General features: G+C 44.7%; 2 protein-coding genes across 2 annotated transcripts; both read left to right on the forward strand.

Annotated features, from left to right (window-relative positions):
* The first annotated feature begins 1,193 nt into the window (after positions 1 to 1,193).
* Positions 1,194 to 8,841, forward strand: LOC113047901 (zinc-binding protein A33-like). Its single transcript, XM_026209273.1, has 6 exons — positions 1,194 to 1,760; positions 1,841 to 1,936; positions 2,091 to 2,321; positions 2,479 to 2,501; positions 2,589 to 2,704; positions 6,915 to 8,841. Exons 1-6 carry the CDS (start codon positions 1,365 to 1,367, stop codon positions 7,436 to 7,438), a joined length of 1,386 nt encoding a protein of 461 aa, XP_026065058.1. The 5' UTR covers positions 1,194 to 1,364; the 3' UTR covers positions 7,439 to 8,841.
* A 5,187-nt stretch (positions 8,842 to 14,028) lies between these two features.
* Positions 14,029 to 17,792, forward strand: LOC113047902 (zinc-binding protein A33-like). The gene is made up of 6 exons (XM_026209274.1): positions 14,029 to 15,744; positions 15,825 to 15,920; positions 16,075 to 16,305; positions 16,459 to 16,481; positions 16,569 to 16,684; positions 17,049 to 17,792. The coding sequence occupies exons 1-6, from the start codon at positions 15,349 to 15,351 to the stop codon at positions 17,573 to 17,575; spliced, it is 1,389 nt and encodes a 462-aa protein (XP_026065059.1). The 5' UTR covers positions 14,029 to 15,348; the 3' UTR covers positions 17,576 to 17,792.
* The last annotated feature ends 801 nt before the right edge of the window (positions 17,793 to 18,593 follow it).

The raw sequence follows: 18,593 nt of genomic DNA on the forward strand, positions 1-18,593 counted from the left end.
CACACACACACACTGTCGTGTTAAACCCATGCACTTTTTAACTATGAAGCATAACACAATCTTTATGCAACTTTGTATGCATTTGGAACCACATGACAGTGAGATAAAAATAAGAAGAGCGCTCTTAAAAATTAATTAAGAGGCTTCAACAATTATGGCATCTTTCCACAAAATGTTAGTGGAAAAAACAAAGCGCTGCAGACAGTGCATGAGAGCCCTGGGAGATGAGCGCACATAAAAACACCTGTGCCCCTCAAATATCACAGCTCCCGCCTCCGATCTGGCTGTCTGTGCCATAGATCTCTCTACAGCTCTCGTTTTTCTGTTTATTAAAGGAAAAGTTGACATCATAAAGGAAATGATGTCGTTATCTATCCACCCTTGTCATTCCAAACCCGTGTGCTGTTTTTTTTTTCTTCTTCTCCTGAGGAAAACGAGGATGCATGGTTATTTTACATGCAACAACAGATCACAGTCAAGGATATGAAGGAGAGCAAGTTTTAATCCTATAACAGTGTAGAAGCAGCCGCTGCAGGACCCCACTGTGATTAATAATGCCGTGCAAGGAGCTGATCTTTGTTTAGCTGTAGGATTCTTAGACACCATATGCTGGAGGAAAACAAGCTAATGAAATCAAAGGAAACGCACACATGGACCCAGAGAGTTCAGCTACAATCAACCTCTTTTTGCACACCAGGACAAAAATTATAATAATAATAAAAGTGCTGTTGTTTGGGAACCTCTTATGGGTTTTTGGTTTTCTTTTTTGAAGAAAACCTAATGTGAAATGATTTAGAAAATGCCCTGTAATTCAAATATCATGGATGCATACTGCCATCTAGTGACTCTAGTGATATTATTCGATGATATTATTTCACTCAGAAATGAAATCCTGTCATTATTTACTCATTTACTGGACACTAATGAATTACTAAGCATTGGTGCACTGCACTATTAAAGTTAGTTTAAACATAAATGCATTACTTCATAGAAATCTTGTCTTATGAAATATAGTTAACTAAATTGAGAAAAAAGTAACTTGTAGCTTCTAATGACTTTATGCAAAATGTACACCCCACTTTAAGGAAGACTTTAAGCCGAACAGGTGCAGCTGCTCCATGTGACTGTTATTGGCTATAATGTGAGGGAGGGAGGAGTTGTTGACATAACACTTCTAGTTAAATGAAAGTTAACAGACTGAAATGAAAGGGTGGGGTGTGAGGGACAGATAAAGCATGTTACATAATATCTCCAACAGCAGTTCAAAGAACAGTTCACTGGGTTTATAAGTAGAGCTAGTGTCTGCTTCTCTAAAATCAGAAGGTATACTGGTCAAGTGTGTGTACTGGGAACTGACTTCAGTCATGGCGGATGCTTTGTCCTTCCTGGAAGAGGATTTGACATGTCTCATCTGTTGTGAGGTCTTCACCGATCCGGTCACTCTGAAGTGTAGCCACAGTTTGTGTGAGAAATGTCTCCAGCGTTTCTGGACGACTCAAGATGTGCCGCGGTGTCCGGTCTGTCGGAAGGAATGTTCTCACGACGAACCCACCAAGAGCCTGGCGTTCAGAGCACTCTGTGAGTCCTTCAAGAAGAGGAAACCCTCCGCTGTTTCAGCAGACGTTTGTCCAGAACATGAAGAAAAGTTCAAACTCTTCTGCTTTGTGGACAAGGAGCCAATCTGTGTGGTCTGTTACACATCAAAGAAGCACGAAGATCACAAGTGTTCACCTGTCAACGAGGCTGCTGGGAATTTAAAGGTACGTGGGGTTTGGAATCGGATCTGACTGACTTTTGGCAACGTCAAGCTCATTATTAAGAGTTTATCCTGTGATTCTAGGAGGATCTCAAGACACAAATGAGCAGATTACAGACGATACTCGGTGACCTCAAGAAAGCCCACGAGAGCTGTGTTAAAAAGGTTGAGATCAATAAGGTAAGAGGTTATGGCAAGTTCAAGTCCTCCCAGAAAGTTTATATTTACGAATTAGGAAGTGTACAATCATTCCAACATGACTTGAACACACCAATAGTTTTGTAATCAGTAGTGAACCTTCACATTGTTAACAGAAGCGCTTAAACCATTTCAGGAATGCATCAGTATGGATGAAACCCAGATAAAGGAGGAATTTGAGAAGCTCCGTCAGTTCCTTAAAGACGAAGAGGAGAAATGGATCAGATCCTTGCATAAAAAAACAAAACTTCAAGATGAGAAACTCCAGGCGAGAATGAAGGAGCTCACCGCACAGATATCAGATCTGTCTGAGAGGATGGCTGCCGTCTGGCAGGAAATAGAAACTGAAAACATCACATTTCTCCAGGTACAGATCAAATACTTAATGATAGTCATAAAGCCAAGGACAAAGGTCAATCAGAGAGCTGTAATCTGAAGCAAGCGTATCTTATAATCAGTGTTCATGATCAATGATTGCTAAACCTCATGAGTGAAAACAAATACATTTTTTATTTCTCATTCAGAATTACAGCAATACTTTAAAAAGGTGAGTCTTTCCCAATTAGCATTTGATTATAGCTGCACTCCTATTTTACACAGAGAACCCCAAATATCTTACTGTTTATCTACACAGACTCCAACACCCATCAGTAGCAAACACAGTCCCTGAACTACAGGAATATCAGCACTATCCCATTCAGACAATGATCTTCACCACATGGGTCAAAATGCAGAACATTGTGGAACAGCGTAAGTAATAACGTCTGCTTAGATTGTGTACATAATTTATCACTAATTCAATTCAAAAAGTGAAACTTGTATATTATATTAATTCATTACACACAGACTGATATATTCCAAATGTTAATTTCTTTTCATTTTGATGATTATAACTGACAACTAAGGAAAATCCCAAATTCAGAATCTCTGAAAATTAGAATATTGTGAAAAGGTTCAATATTGAAGTCGCCTAGTGCCACACTCTAATCAACTAATTTACTCAAAACACCTGCAAAGCCTTTAAATGGTCTCTCAGTCTAGTTCTGTAGGCTACACAATCATGGGGAAGCCTGCTGACTTGACAGTTGTCCAAAAGACGACCATTGACACCTTGCACAAGGTGTCAAAGCGAGACTGGGACTCAGTTGCAGGTGCTCAAAAGGTCAGTTTATTAGATGGCCTTTAATTTCAAAAGGACAGAAAAAATAAAAATAAAAATTAACAAACAAAAACTATCCAGGAACAGGGCAGTCTGGAGCAGATCCAAAAGAGCCTCCTGGACGAATTCCACTTGGAAATCCACTGATGCAATCCCCGGATAAACTGACAGGGAGGCGGGGGCGCTGTTGAGGCAGGGAACTGGTGACGCGCTGCGGCGCGGCGAAGAAGAGGAGTGACAGCGATCGGTGATCACTCTAGCACGGAAGGCTGGAAAGTAGCGCTGCCTGAAAGCAGGAGGAAGTGGGGAAAAAACAAAACTAGAGAATGAAAACAAAACGAGCACGATCTCTGTGCAGGCTAAACAAGAGGTGTGAACAAAGCGGAGACATGGACGAGAATCACACAACGATCTGACAACAGACAGCACACATGAGGAGACTAAATAGAGAAGGAGTGATTATCATGATGCAGAGCAGGTGATGGTGACCAATAACAAGATAATAATGAAACAAGAGGGCGGAGGTAGTAGCAGTAGCAGATGGGTTAAGGCGAGAATGAAACACAGGCTTGACCCGAGAAACATGAAAGACTGGGTGTACCCGACCAAGTATGGGAGGTAACTTGAGCTTTACCGCCACCGGACTCAATACCTTGGTGATCTGATATGGCCCCATGAACCTGGGGGCTAACTTGCGAGAAGCCACCCGGAGAGGAAGGTCCTTGGTTGACAGCCATACTCTCTGACCACATACGTAGCGGGGAGCAGGAATACGGTGACGTCAGCCGCTGCTTTGGTTCGTCTGGAAACCCGGGCCAAGGTTTCCTCAGACCTTGGCTCCCTGCGAAAGTTCAAAGGCAGATGACATTAAGGGCAGGGGGTAACTATTCTTAATGGTAATGTCATTCAAACCTCTGTAATCAATACAAGGGCGCAAGGAGCCATACTTTTTCTTAACAAAGAAAAACCCTGCGCCAGCAGGAGACGAGGAGGGACGGATGAGACCGGCATCAAGGGACTCACGAATATATTTGTCCATTGCCTCTCTTTCTGGACCAGACAGGGAATATAACTGACCCCTGGGCGGAGAAGTGCCTGGGAGGAGGTTGATGGCACAATCATAAGGCCGTTGAGGAGGCAGGGACACAGCCCGGGACTTGCTGAAGACCTGCCACAGATCGCAGTACTCCTCCGGCACCCTGGACAGATCAGCATCATCCACCTACACAACAGGAAACAGAGCACCAGGAAAAGAGGCAGAACCCAAACAAGACTCAAGACAAGACTGCTTCCAAGACAAAACTGAGTTTCTGGCCCAATCCACATGAGGGCCGTGCTGCACCAACCACGGGTGTCCCAGAACCACATTCCAGTAACAGGCCACTGCTAAGGTCTTGAACTCGATGGCAAACTCAGTCACAGAACGACCTCCTTGCCGTAGCCGTGCCAGTTGGGCTGCTGCCTCATCACCCCGAGCAGAACGATCGAATAATTTGACCATCTCCTGTTGAAAAGACTCAAAAGAGGCACAAAAGGGAGCACGGGCCTCCCATACTGAAGTTCCCCAGTCATGGGCCCTGCCTGTGAGGAGGGTTAGAACATAAGCCAACTTAGTCTCTTCCTGGGCATACCGGCGGGGCTGGAGGGCGAAGAATAGGGGGCAATGAGACAGGAAGGCTCTGCAGGAGTTAGGGTTCCCATAATAGGGAGGTGGATTGTTGGCATGAGGCTCAGGGTCATGACGGGTAGAGGAAAGGCTAGTGGGGTCCTCCGATCTGGCAGATGTCTGTCTTCGAAGTTCCTGGAGCTGGGCAGTCACCTCCGACAACTTGGCATTAAGGAACTCCACCTCCCGGGACGTAGATGTTAGCTGGGAGGCATGCTGGCCCAAGAGAATGCCCTGCTGGGTGACGGCTGATCTGAGGGGATCTGCACCTGCTTCCATGGTGGTCAGATCGTTCTGTCAAAGCGAGACTGGGACTCAAAAGGTTGCAGGTGCTCAAAAGGTCAGTTTATTAGATGACCTTTAATTTCAAAAGGACAGAAAAAATAAAAATTAAAATTAACAAACAAAAACTATCCAGGAACAGGGCAGTCTGCAGCAGATCCAAAAGAGCCTCCTGGACGAATTCCACTTGGAAATCCACTGATGCAATCCCCGGATAAACTGACAGGGAGGCGGGGGCGCTGTTGAGGCAGGGAACTGGTGACGCGCTGCGGCGCGGCGAAGAAGAGGAGTGACAGCGATCGGTGATCACTCTAGCACGGAAGGCTGGAAAGTAGCGCTGCCTGAAAGCAGGAGGAAGTGGGGAAAAAACTAAACTAGAGATAAAACAAAACAGGCTAAACAAGAGGTGTGAACAAAGCGGAGACATGGACGAGAATCACACGACGATCTGACAACAGACAGCACACATGAGGAGACTAAATTGAGGAGGAATGATTATCATGATGCAGAGCAGGTGATGGTGACCAATAACAAGATATTAATGAAACAAGAGGGCGGAGGCGGGCACCACGGTGACACAGAAGCACATGGTAAGTGTAAACAACCACACACTATAGGGAAAAACAGACAGATCAGCTCGGGGACGTGACACGAGGAGGGCAAGACACAAAAGGTCATTGCAAAAGAGGCTGGCTGTTCACAGAGCTCTGTGTCCAAACACATTAATAGAGAGGCGAAGGGAAGGAAGTAGTACAAAAGTGTACAAGCAATAGGCATAACCGCACACTGGAGAGGATTGTGAAACACAACCCATTCATAAATGTGGGGGAGATTCACAAAAAGTGGACTGCAGCTGGAGTCAGTGCTTCAAGAACGTATGTAAGACGTGGGTTTCAGCTGTCGCATTCCTTGTGTCAATCCACTCTTGAACAACAGACAGCATCAGAAGCATCTCGCTTCAAAAAGGACTGGACTGCTGCTGAGTGGTCCACAGTTATTTTGCATTTCCTTTGGAAATCAGGGTCCCAGAGTCTGGAGGAAGAGAGGAGAGGCACACAATCCACATTGCTTGAGGTCCAGTGTAAAGTTTCCACAGTCAGTGATGGTTTGAGGTCCATGTCATCTGCTGGTGTTGGTCCACTGTGTTTTCTGAGGTCCAAGGTCAACACAGCCGTATACCAGGAAGTTTTAGAGCACTTCATGCTTCCTGCTGCTGACCAACTTTATGGAGATGCAGATTTCATTTTCCAACAAGTCTTGGCACGTGCACACAGTGCCAAAGCTACCAGTACCTGGTTTAAGGACCATGGTATCCCTGTTCTTAACTGGCCGGCAAACTCACCTGACCTTAACCCAATAGAAAATCTATGAGGTATTGTGAAGAGGAAGATGTGATATGCCAGACCCAAGAATGCAGAAGAGCTAAAGGCCACTATCAGAGCAACCTGGGCTCTCATAACACCTGAGCAGTGCCACAGACTGATCGACTCTATGCCATATAGCATTGCTGCAGTAATTTAGTTGTCAGTTATAATCATCAAAATTAAAAGAAATAAACATTTGAAATATATCAGTCTGTGTTTAATGAATAAATATAATGTAAGTTTCACCTTTTGAATGGAATTAGTGAAATAAACTTTTTGATGATATTCCAATTATATGACCAGCACCTGCATAGCGATGGATGTCATATGATATTAAGAACTTGGGTGTGATTCTGAAACGTTCTATTCAGCATCATGAATGTATATGATCTGATCCCAGCGATTATTGAAAATACCCAATGTATTTTACCCAAAGAAAGGTTAACCGATGAAAAGCTCTGTAGTTTACGGTCATCTGTGTTTTTACAGCTCCTGTGACTCTGGACCCAGACACAGCATCCAGTAAACTGCTGGTGTCAGAGGATTGCACCAGTGTTCACTACGTGGAAAATAAAATGAGTGTGTTTGATAACCCAGAGAGAATGAATGTGGGAGTGCTGGGCTCACAGGGCTTCAGCTCAGGTGTGCACTGCTGGGACGTGCAGGTAGAAAACAACAGTCACTGGACGCTGGGAGTGGTGTCAGAAAAAGTAGACCGCAAAAAAAATTACACATTGTATCCGAAGAAACATTTTTGGTGTTTTCATTACATGAATTCTACATACAAGCAAGGAAATGATCCTGTCAGCAATATTGATAGCAATGAGAGGCCAAATATCATCCGACTGCAGCTGGACTTTGATGAAGGAGAGCTCAGATTCATCGACCCTTCCAGAAATAGGATTTTGTGCACCTACACTGGTAGATTTCCAGATAAAGTTTTCCCATATTTCTGTACTGAAGATACGATCAGCCCACTTAACATTTTCTTTTCAAATAAACCAAAATTGTAAACCACAACATTTCTTTTATATATGTTGTGATTTGTGCACGACACGTGCCAAGATAATACTCAAATGCAACATGACTTGAGTGTTTTTAGGGCCACTGTATATCAGGCTAAGTGATTATTTAATCATGTAATGTTTAAGTGTACAGGGTGAAACATTATAAATATAACAAATGATTTAATGTGATTATCAATCAAAAAAATAAATAAAGGCTTTTTGGTGTACTAATGTGATATTATTGACTTGTAAGTAAAATACAGTGTGGTGCTGTCACCTCTGGCAGATAATTGTTGGGTGGTGTTGGTGTTCTAGTGGAATTCCTCGTAATTGTATTGTGGAGGATGACATATTCCTGCAACATCTGCAATGGTGAAGTTCTCAGGCTGTGAATACAAGTAAACCATAAACTGTAATAAATAGCCTACCTGAGAGAGGGTGTTGTCAATGTAATCCGCTTCATACAGTCCAGTTTTATTTATGCAATGACTCTAGTAAATCGTTTCATAAAATTACAGCATATGTTAAGAAATTTCTGCTATCACTAATTTTTCATAATGTAGAATTTAGCTAGTAAGTTAACTGATGGTAAATACTAACTTGTGTACTGAAATTGTTAGCCTGAAGAGGTAACCATACCAACCCCAGCAGTTTTCCTTCATTATTTAACGGAATATAAACAATACCTAAACACTGTGATAATTTATCACTTTATTATATGTAAATATCATAAATGTATCACCAAAAAAAACAGGTCTGTAATTAAAATAACTGATTTTTGGCTAACTGTGCTTGGCTAACAACACTGTAAAGAATTAAGACTGCATAGGTCTATAGTAGATTCCTCCAGAAAATGTACTCGGTTACTAACATAACCTCGGTTCCCTGAAATACGGGAACGAGTACTGCATCAAAGACCCTATGGGAAAACAAATCTAGGTTACGTATGTAACCCTAGTTCCTCGAGGGAACGAGACGCTGCGTCGAAACGCTATGGGGAATGTGTTTATCATGAGCGACTATGAATATCATATCTACATGTCTTATAGAAGAGCGTGACGTCACAGGCGGGGTGACGTAAGCAATCAGGAAGCTATAAAGGCACGAGCCGCGCAGCCGGCATCAGCTTTGAGTATCAGCAAGGGTTACATACGTAACCTAGAGACGTTCCTCTTCAGGAACTCGAGCTGCGTCAAAACTCTTTGGGGAACGAGTACCAACGCTGCCAGATTACCAAACCCCTACCTAGTGTGTATCCGAAAAGCACAGCTTAGGACGAGAGGACTGAAGTGCCTAGAGTGACTGGCATGTCTAAGCCATAGAATCGTGCAAAAATAGAAGGTGTGGACCACCCCGCAGCATTGCAGATGTCCAGCATGGACACACCTACTAGAAAGGCCTTGGAGGCTGCCATACCCCGTGTAGAGTGAGCCTTGGCTCCCGACAGCGGGGGACGACCAGAGGACTCATAGGTGGCGTTGATAGTCTCAACTATCCAATGACTAATAGTCTGCTTAGAAGCAGGAAAAACCCCTCTTGGGGGGACCGTAGCATACAAGCAATTGTTCTGTTTTTCTCCACAGGGCAGCTATGTGGACATATGCATCCAGCGCTCGAACTGGACACATACAATTTAGCTTCTCTTGGTCGGACTCCCGAAAAAGGGAGGAGGACAGAAGGCCTGCAGCACTACAGGTTGTGGTGGGATAAAGGGCAACTTAGGAACATATCCCGCTCGAGGGTATGTGAACACTTTGGTCATGCCAGGAGCAAAATCAAGATAGGTAGGGGGCACTGAGAGGGCCTGTAAATCTCCTACTCTCCTCAGAGAGGTAATAGCCAACAGAAAGGCGGTTTAAGAGTCAGATGTCTGCCTGAGATATCTTGAATCGGCTCGAATGGAGATGTGCAAAGAGCCTCTAACACCACAACCAAGTCCAATGGGGGAATACGGGACCGTACTGGAGGTCTCAGCCTCAGCGCACCTCGGAGGAAACGTGTAACTAAGGGGTGTCTTCACAAAGACTGACCATCGAGAAGGGCATGGTAGGCCACAATGGCCACCACGTAAACCTTCAGCATGGAGTGGGTCAACCCTGCAGAGAGCCTGGCCTGTAGAAACTCCAGAACTGTACCAACTGGGCAGTTTGCTGGGTCAGGCTGGTGGTCTCTGCAGCATGAGGTGAAGAGTTTCCACCTCAGGGCGTACAGTTTCCTCGTTCAGGGAGCTCTGGCTTGGAGGATGGTCTCAACAACCTCAGTTGAGAGACCGGATGCTATGAGTTGTGCCTCCTCAGGGGCCACACCCACAGCTTCCACAACTCTGAGCGAAGGTGAATTACCGTCCCCTGCACCTGTGAGAGTAGGTCTGTCCTGATCGATATCTCCCATGGAGACCAGATCTGCGAACCATACTCGGCCTGGCCAGAACGGGGCTACTAGCAACAGACGGACCCCGTCCCGGCATACTCTCGCCAGAACTCCCGGGAGCAGAGCAATAGGGGGAAAGGCGTACAGACGAAGCCTCGGCCAGGTCTGTACCATAGCCTCCAGTCCCAGAGGAGCTGGATGAACTAGAGAGAACTGAAGGGGACATTGTGATGTCTCTTGAGTCGCAAAGAGGTCTACTTGAGCTCTGTCAAAAACTGTCCATATCTGCTTCACCACCTCGGGGTGAAGCTTCCATTCCCCGGGCCTCGGTCCCTGCCTCGACAGTATGTCCGCTCCACAGACCACGGGCAGGGTGGCCACTCATGACAGCAACCCAACCAGTGAGGGATGCATCCATCGCTAGTATTACACGGTGAAAAGGAGCTCCCAGCACCGGGCCCTGATTCAGGGACCAAGGTTTCTTCCACATTTCCAAGGCATGGAGGCAATGCTGCGTGACCTTGATAGTTCGTAGTGGATTGCCCCTCTGGGAAAATCCCTTGGTCTTGAGCCACCACTGTAGGGGTCTCATGTACAGCAGGCCAAGAGGTATGACGTTGGACACAGCTACCATCAGACCCAACAATCTCTGAAATTGTTTGACAGTGAGTGACTGGCCTTCTTTGACTCTCTCGACTGAGATGAGGATTGACTCGATACGAGCAGGGGACAATCGTGCCTGATATTGGTAAGCTTCGCCCCGAAAGCGAACCTCAGAAACTTCCTGTGTTGTGGAAGGATGGATATGTGGAAGTATGCATCTTTGAGATCTATTGTGACAAACCAGTCCTAGGGCCTGATCTAAGCTACAACATGCGTGATCGTGAGCATTTTGAACTTCAGTTTCATAACTGATCGATTTAAGACCCGCAGATCTATGATCGGATGCAACCCCCCATCCTTCTTTGGAACTATGAAATACCGGCTGTAGAACCCGGACTCCCTGTCTTGAGGAGGGACCACCTCGATTGCCTCCTCCTCCAATAGGGTTTTCACTCCTTGTTCCATTACCAGAGTCTGCTCGGGGCCAACTAACAGCGGGAAGTAACATCATTGAATCTCGGCGGTAGACAGCCGAACTGAATATTGTATAGCATTTTTCTACTGTGCGCAGGACCCATGGAGATACATTTGGCAGTAGTTTCCACACTGCTAAATAATCTACTAAGGGAATCAGTCTCTTGAGACTGACCTCTGGTGTAAGAGGCCCTCAAAGGGGCGGCAAGCATCTCACCTCCGCTGTGCACGTGGGCGGTAAATACCGAGGACATTGCTCGCTAGAGGCCGCTGCACCCTGGAACTCTGGCAGGGTTGGCAGACCGGCCCCCAGAGGGCGCTGAGGCGAGACGGGCACCGTGTAATGCGGTGTATGCCGCTCTACCCTAGTAGGGGCTGCCCTCTGTGGTCGTGACCGAAACGTGTCAGGACTTTTTAGCTGAGGACATCCCAGCCTGAAGTATGGCCCTCAGATCCGCCCTTAGACTGGGAAAACCTTGTTTCAGAGCGTTGCTTCAGCCTCCGGTCCCGAAGCGGGGAGCGCGGGCGTCAACGCTCTGATGATAGACTGAGAGGGCTGTTCCCGCCCAGCAGCCCCTCCAGTATATATAATAAATGTCATTATATTCTTCAGAATGAATGCAGTTAACCAATCAGATCAGTAAAGACGGTCTGGTTTTGGTAAGATTCACATCAAAACTGAAAATGATGTAATACACGAGTTGCCTCGGCAGCACGCGAGCTGCTTAGTCACACAAACAGTATTAATCTCCTCCGAGATAAGTAGCTGCAGCCGCGAGTTCACAGAGGGGGAAGGAACTGCTGCACGTGCTTCCGAACCTCGAGAGCGAACTCTAGATCTAGGGAACACGGGTGAAGATAGGCAGAGCCATCTTCGACCCGTCCCCAGATATGCGAGAAGCACAGTCAGCCCCTGCAACACTCGGGCTTCCGAACCCAGAGATCGTGCAGATCTGGCGGGTGTGGTAGGAGATAGGGACACGCCCATCTCCATACCCTCCAGCAGATCTATCTGTGAACCCAGCAAGTGCAGGCGCCGCTCCGCCTCACCGAAGAATCCCTCTCGAGAAAGAATCCTCCGGGATCGAAGTGTCCACACTGGCTTGTACCAGTGCAGGCAGCGTGCCTCGATCCCAGGCAGACCGCGAAAAGACTGTGTGTATCCCCACTCGTGATGTAGCGAGGAACAAACAATCTGGATTCGCCTTTCAGATGTCTCGTCTTAGCTTTGCTCTTTGACTATTGCTTACTCTTTGAGGAGCTAATAGTGACAAACAACAATAAATAAGACTGACAAGACAGAACGACATGTACACACAGAGCGCTTGCTGAAAAACGCAAAGCTGATGCCGGCTGGGTGGCTCGTGCCTTTATAGCTTCCTGGTCGCTTACGTCACCCTGCCCGTGACGTCACGCTCTTCTATAAGACAGATTAGATATGATATATCCAGAGTCGCCAACGCTAAACGTGTTCCCCAAAGCATTTCGACGCAGCTCGAGTTCCTGAAGAGGAACCTCCTTTTTTTTCCTGAACTGAAGCCTTATTCAATCACGCAGTGAAACTGCAAATCCATTGGTTCATGCAGTGTTATAGAAACAAACCAATGGCCCAACAATGGTGCTGCACGACTCATTCCCACATTTCAGGGAACCAAAGTTACGTTAGTTAGTACGTTCACTTTCAATACTTCACTCATACTGCATCTAAGAAGCTATGGGAACCCAGTTCAATCATGCTGTGCTAAGAAAAGGGAAACGACCAATGCAGTCATACTTGATTTATGATACCAAGACATGACAATAGCAACTAGGATCAGAATAAGCTCAATGAGGTTATATCTGGCCTAGCTTGATCGTCCCATGCTCGTATCGCCTCGGTACCTAAAGGACCAAGTGCACACGAGCAGAGTTTGAGTCTTGGGCAAACAATGGCAAAGAGTATGAGAATGAGGAACAAAAGATGAAAGTACCCTAGCATGAAGTGCCAGGACAACTAGATTATCAAATCTAGCAAATGCGGATGGCGAGTTCCAACCAGCCACTGCACAAATTTCTTTGATAGTTACACCGCTAGACCATGCCCAGGAAAAATTGTAGGACTGCTCTCATTGAATGGGCTCTCACTCCAATTGGGCATTGCAGGCCCAAGGAAGTGTAGGCTAGCTGAATTGCATCAACAATCCAAAGAATGGCCAAGAGCATGAGAATGAGGAAAAACGATGAACTTTAGACAGAAAGTACCCTAGCATGAAGTGCCAGGACGACTAGATTATAAAATCTAGCAAGTGTGGACGGCGAGATCCAACCGACCACTGCACAAATTTCTGCCATAGTCACACCACTAAACCATGCCCAGGACGAAGTCACTGCTCTCGTCGAATGGGCTCTCACTCCAATTGGGCATTGCAGGCCCAAGGAAGAGTAGGCTAGCTGAATTGCATCTACAATCCTCTAAGAAAGACTCTGCTTTGAGACCGGCAGCACTTAGATTCAGTTTCAAAAGCATACAAAGAGCTGTTCTGATCGCCTTATCGGCGCAGAGTGCTCCATGTAGAATTTCAGTGCCCTAACAGGACACAGTAGATTCAGCTCTCGATCTTCCTCTGTGAAAAGAGCAAAAATAGTTAATACTTGTGGTCTGAAGGGTGTGGAGAGCATCTTTGGTATATAGCCATGCCTTGATTTCAGGACAAGCTTCGAGTCGTTAGGCCTGAATTCTCGGCAATTAGGGCTTATCGAGAGTGCTTCTAAATCGCCCACAGTTAGACCTTGAGCATGGAGGGGGATCGCCCCTTCTCCAAGAGCCCTTGTAAGAATGACAGTATCACTGATACGTCACAGGAGGCAGCATCCATGGCGGCACACTTCCTCGCCTGCTCGATGGCACCGCAGATTCACCACAGCAGCGAGGGATCTTCAGCAGCGTGTCCCTCCTTCTCCCGGGCTTCGGCACCACTGTAACAATGTACAAACTTCATAATCATCGGGAAGAAGGAGGCGGGAACTGGCGGACAATCAAACAATAAGACAATCAAAACACAAACTAAAACCCAGGCCTGGTCCGCTCTCATCCGTCACTGTCGTCGCTCCTGTCTTATATCCTTCCATCTCCTCCATGGGACTCGAGACCGGTTGGTCGAGCAGGTGTCGCTCAGTTCCAATCACTGCACCGGCCTCGCTCCTGTTCCCACATCTCTCGGCCCCGCCCCACTCGTCTCGTGCAGGTGATGCTTTTATGGCAAAGTTAGCAGCTAATTGGCAAGGTCCTGCTGAAGTAGTGTCACAGGTTAACAGGTTTAATTACAAAGTAAAAATGCTAGATAATCAGGATGGCATTGACCCATATTATATTGAAAAATTTAAACCCTTCTTTGGGGCTGTTCAGTCTTTTCCTAAAGGGGAGGGTGTGTAACAGTTTACATTATATTTATTGTTACTGTGTTTCTTCTCCTCAACACTAGGGGACTATGTCCTCCAGTATAAGGGAGAGGACTCCAATATAAAGCAGAGAGAGTAAGTAAAGTTGTGGGGTGGTTGGTTTTAATGGAAAGGCAGGATGTTTGAGTGATAGCTCATTGTCTTCATCCTTTGTTAGGCCAGAGATGGGAAAATGTTTTTCTACTGAATCCCTGAGCCTTGTGTTAAATTAAGTGTATGTTACACATGGTCTTGAGTCAAGTTGCGCTATTAGACTATGATAAGTTCAACCGAAAAATGCATGTGGGAAATGCCATTGGATTATATACAGACAGTCTGTGTATTATTCATGGACTGATTCAACGTGCCATCGCTGGTATTGGAATGCTCTGTATAAAACTGTTGGCAACGCCAAACAATGCTGGAAACACAGGTTTTTGTAGAACATATTTCATGGAATGTTTTGAAGGAACTGATTTGGACGTATTAAGGCAAAGGGGTGAAATGGTTGTTTATGTGGGGAGGTTGCTTGTTTGTATAAACTATGTCACTTTAATATATCATCAGTATCAACAACTCAATGGATTGTATCCCATATTTTCATGTTGGTTTTTGCTAAACTGTTTGAAAGAGTTTGTTACAATTTAAGACATGTGCCTAGTTCTATCATACATGGACAGTAAATAATTACTAAATATTGATACACTGCATTATTAAACTTAAACGTTTGTAATTGGTCCAAAGTTGTCACGACATCATTGCTTAAGCATTCTGAGATTATGAGTGTGCAGGTGCAGCCACATTATGTGATCATTTCCTTGTTGTTATTCTTTGTAAAATTATATTCTGGAGGGTGTTTGATCGATCTTCTACATAAACAAAAGTTAAGTAAAGAAATAAAAGGATTGGGTGTGGTGACAGGTAAAGCAGGTCTCACAGTATCTCCAGTAAGAAAGTATATTTATTGGACTTGGGAAGCAAAGCAGCTATTACTATTAAGGCAGTTTCAGCTGGAACTTCTATTAGCTGAGACCTGAGAACTGACTTCAGCAATGGCGGATCCTTTGTCCTTCCTGGAAGAGGATTTGACATGTCTCATCTGTTGTGATGTCTTCACCGATCCAGTCACATTGAAGTGTAGCCACAGTTTGTGTGAGAAATGTCTCCAGCATTTCTGGACGACTCAAGATGTGCCGCGGTGTCCGGTCTGTCGGAAGGAATGCTCTCACGACGAACCCACCAAGAGCCTGGCGTTCAGAGCACTCTGTGAGTCCTTCAAGAAGAGGAAACCCTCCGCTGTTTCAGCAGACGTTTGTCCAGAACATGAAGAAAAGTTCAAACTCTTCTGCTTTGTGGACAAGCAGCCAATCTGTGTGGTCTGTTACACATCAAAGAAGCACGAAGATCACAAGTGTTCACCTGTCAACGAGGCAGCTGGGAATTTAAAGGTACGTGGAGTTTGGAATCGGATCTGACTGACTTTTGGCAACGTCAAGCTCATTATTAAGAGTTTGTCCTGTGATTCTAGGAGGATCTCAAGACACAAATGGACAGATTACAGGTGACACTCGGTGGCCTCAAGAAAGCCCATGAGAGCTGTGTTAAAAAGGTTGAGCTCATTAAGGTAAGAGGTTATGGCATGTTCAAGTGCTCCCAGAAAGTTTATATTTACGAATTAGGAAGTGTACAATCATTCCAACATGACTTGAACACACCAATAGTTTTGTAATCAGTAGTGAACCTTTACATTGTTAACAGAAGCGCTTAAACCATTTCAGGAATGCATCAGTATGGATGAAAACCAGATAAAGGAGGAATTTGAGAAATTCCATCAGTTTCTGAGAGATGAGGAAGAGAAACAGATCAGATCTTTGCATAAAGAAAAGAAACCTCAAGATGAGAAACTCCAGGCAAGAATGAAGGAGCTCTCCGCACAGATATCAGATCTGTCTGAGAGGATGGCAGCCGTCTGGCAGGAAATAGAAACTGAAAACATCACATTTCTCCAGGTACAGATCAAATACTCAACGATACACATAAAGCCAAGGACAACAGTCAATCAGAGAGCTGTAATCTGAAGCAAGCGTATTTTATAATCAATGTTACTGAAATTTCCTCAACCACACGACTGAGCGCTAATTGCTTTTTTATTTCTCATTCAGAATTACTGCAACACCCTACAAAGGTGAGTCTTTCCCAGTTAGCATTTGGTTATAGCTGCACTCCTATTATACCCAGATAACACCAAATATCTTACTGCTTATCTACACAGACTCCAAAACCCATCAGTAGCAAACACAGTCCCTGAACTACAGGAATATCAGCACTATCCCATTCAGACAATAATCTTCACCACATGGATCAAAATGCAGAACCTCAATGAACACCGTAAGTACGTCTGCTTAGATTCTGAATATAATTTATCTACGCAAAGTTTTTGGTAGTTTTTAATTTACATTTTTTCATTGGTAGTAGTCCACTGATACTGACTGATGATTGGCTGGTGTTTTAACGCCGCTTCCTTGGCTATTTTCATGATGATCAAACAAGTTGTAAACCTATATAAGGTGTTTATATATAGCGACGGATGTCATATGATGTTAAGAGCTTGGGGGTGATTCTGGATTGTTCTATTAAGCACCATGAATGTATATGATCTGATCGCAGCTATTATTGAAAATACCCAATGTATTTTGCCCAAAGAAGGTTGACAGATGAAGAGCTCTGTAGTTTACGATCATCTGTGTTTCAGCTCCTGTCACTCTGGACCCAGACACAGCATCCAGTAAACTGCTGGTGTCAGAGGATTGCACCAGTGTTCATTGTGTGGAAAATAAAATGAGTGTGTTTGATAACCCAGAGAGAATGTATGTAGGAGTGCTGGGCTCACAGGGCTTCAGCTCAGGTGTGCACTGCTGGGACGTGCAGGTAGAAAACAACAGTCACTGGACGCTGGGAGTGGTGTCGGAAACAGTAGACCGCAAAAAAAATTACAAAACGTATCCGAAGAGGCATTTCTGGTGTTTTCATTACATGAATTCTACATACAAGCAAGGAAATGATTCTGTCAGCAATATTAATTGCTTTTTTGGGAGGCCAAATATCATCCGACTGCAGCTGGACTTTGATGAAGGAGAGCTGAGATTCATCGACCCTTCTAGAAACAGGATTCTGTGCACCTACACCGGTGGATTTCCAGAGAAAGTGTTCCCATATTTCTGTACTGAAGATACGTTAAGGCCACTTAACATTTTCTTTTCAAATAAACAAAAATTGTAAACCACAACTAACACAACATTTCTTGTACATATGTTGTGTTTTGTGCACGTGACAAGATAATCCTCAAATGCAACCTAACGAGTGTTTTTAGGGCCACTGTATACCAAGCTAAGTGATCATTTAATCAAGTAATGTTTAAATGTATAGGGTGAAGCATTATAACTATAACAAATTATTTAATGTGATTATCAATGAACAAAAAAATAAAGGCTTTTTGGTGTACTAATGTGATATTATTGACTTGTAAGTAAAATGCAGTTTGGTGCTGTCACCTCTGGCAGATAATTGTTGGGTGGTGTTGGTGTTCTAGTGGAATTCCTCGTAATTGTATTGTGGAGGATGACATATTCCTGCAACATCTGCAATGGTGAAACTCTCAGGCTGTGAATACAAGTAAACCATAAACTGTAATAAATAGCCAACCTGAGAGAGGTTGTTGTCAATGTAATCCGCTTCATACAGTCCAGTTTTATTTATGCAATGACTCTAGGAAATCTTTTCATAAAATTACAGCATATGTTAAGAAATTTCTGCTATCACTAATTTTTCATAATGTAGAGTGTTAATCAATTTAGCTAGTAAGTTAACTGATGGTAAATACTAACTTGTGTACTGAAATCGTTAGCCTGAAGATGTAACCATAGCATCCCAAGCAGTTTTCCTTCATAATTTAACGGAATATAAACAATACCTAACTAGGGTTACATACGTAACCTAGAGACGTTCCTCTTCAGGAACTTGAGCTGTGTTGAAAAGCTTTGGGGAACGAGTACCAATGCTGCCAGATTACCAAATCCCTGCCTAGTGTGTATCCGAAGAGCACAGCTTAGGACGAGAGGACTGAAGTGCCCTGGAGTGACTGGCATGTCTAAGCCATAGAATCGTCCAAAAGTAGAAGGCGTAGACCACCCCGCAGTATTGCAGATGTCCAGCATGGACACACCTACTAGAAAGGCTTTGGAGACTGCCATACCCCGTGTAGAGTGAGGCCTTGGCTCCCGACAGCGGGGGACGGCCA

Source organism: Carassius auratus, chromosome 29 (assembly GCF_003368295.1).
Source record: "Carassius auratus strain Wakin chromosome 29, ASM336829v1, whole genome shotgun sequence".
Lineage (NCBI taxonomy): Eukaryota > Metazoa > Chordata > Actinopteri > Cypriniformes > Cyprinidae > Carassius > Carassius auratus.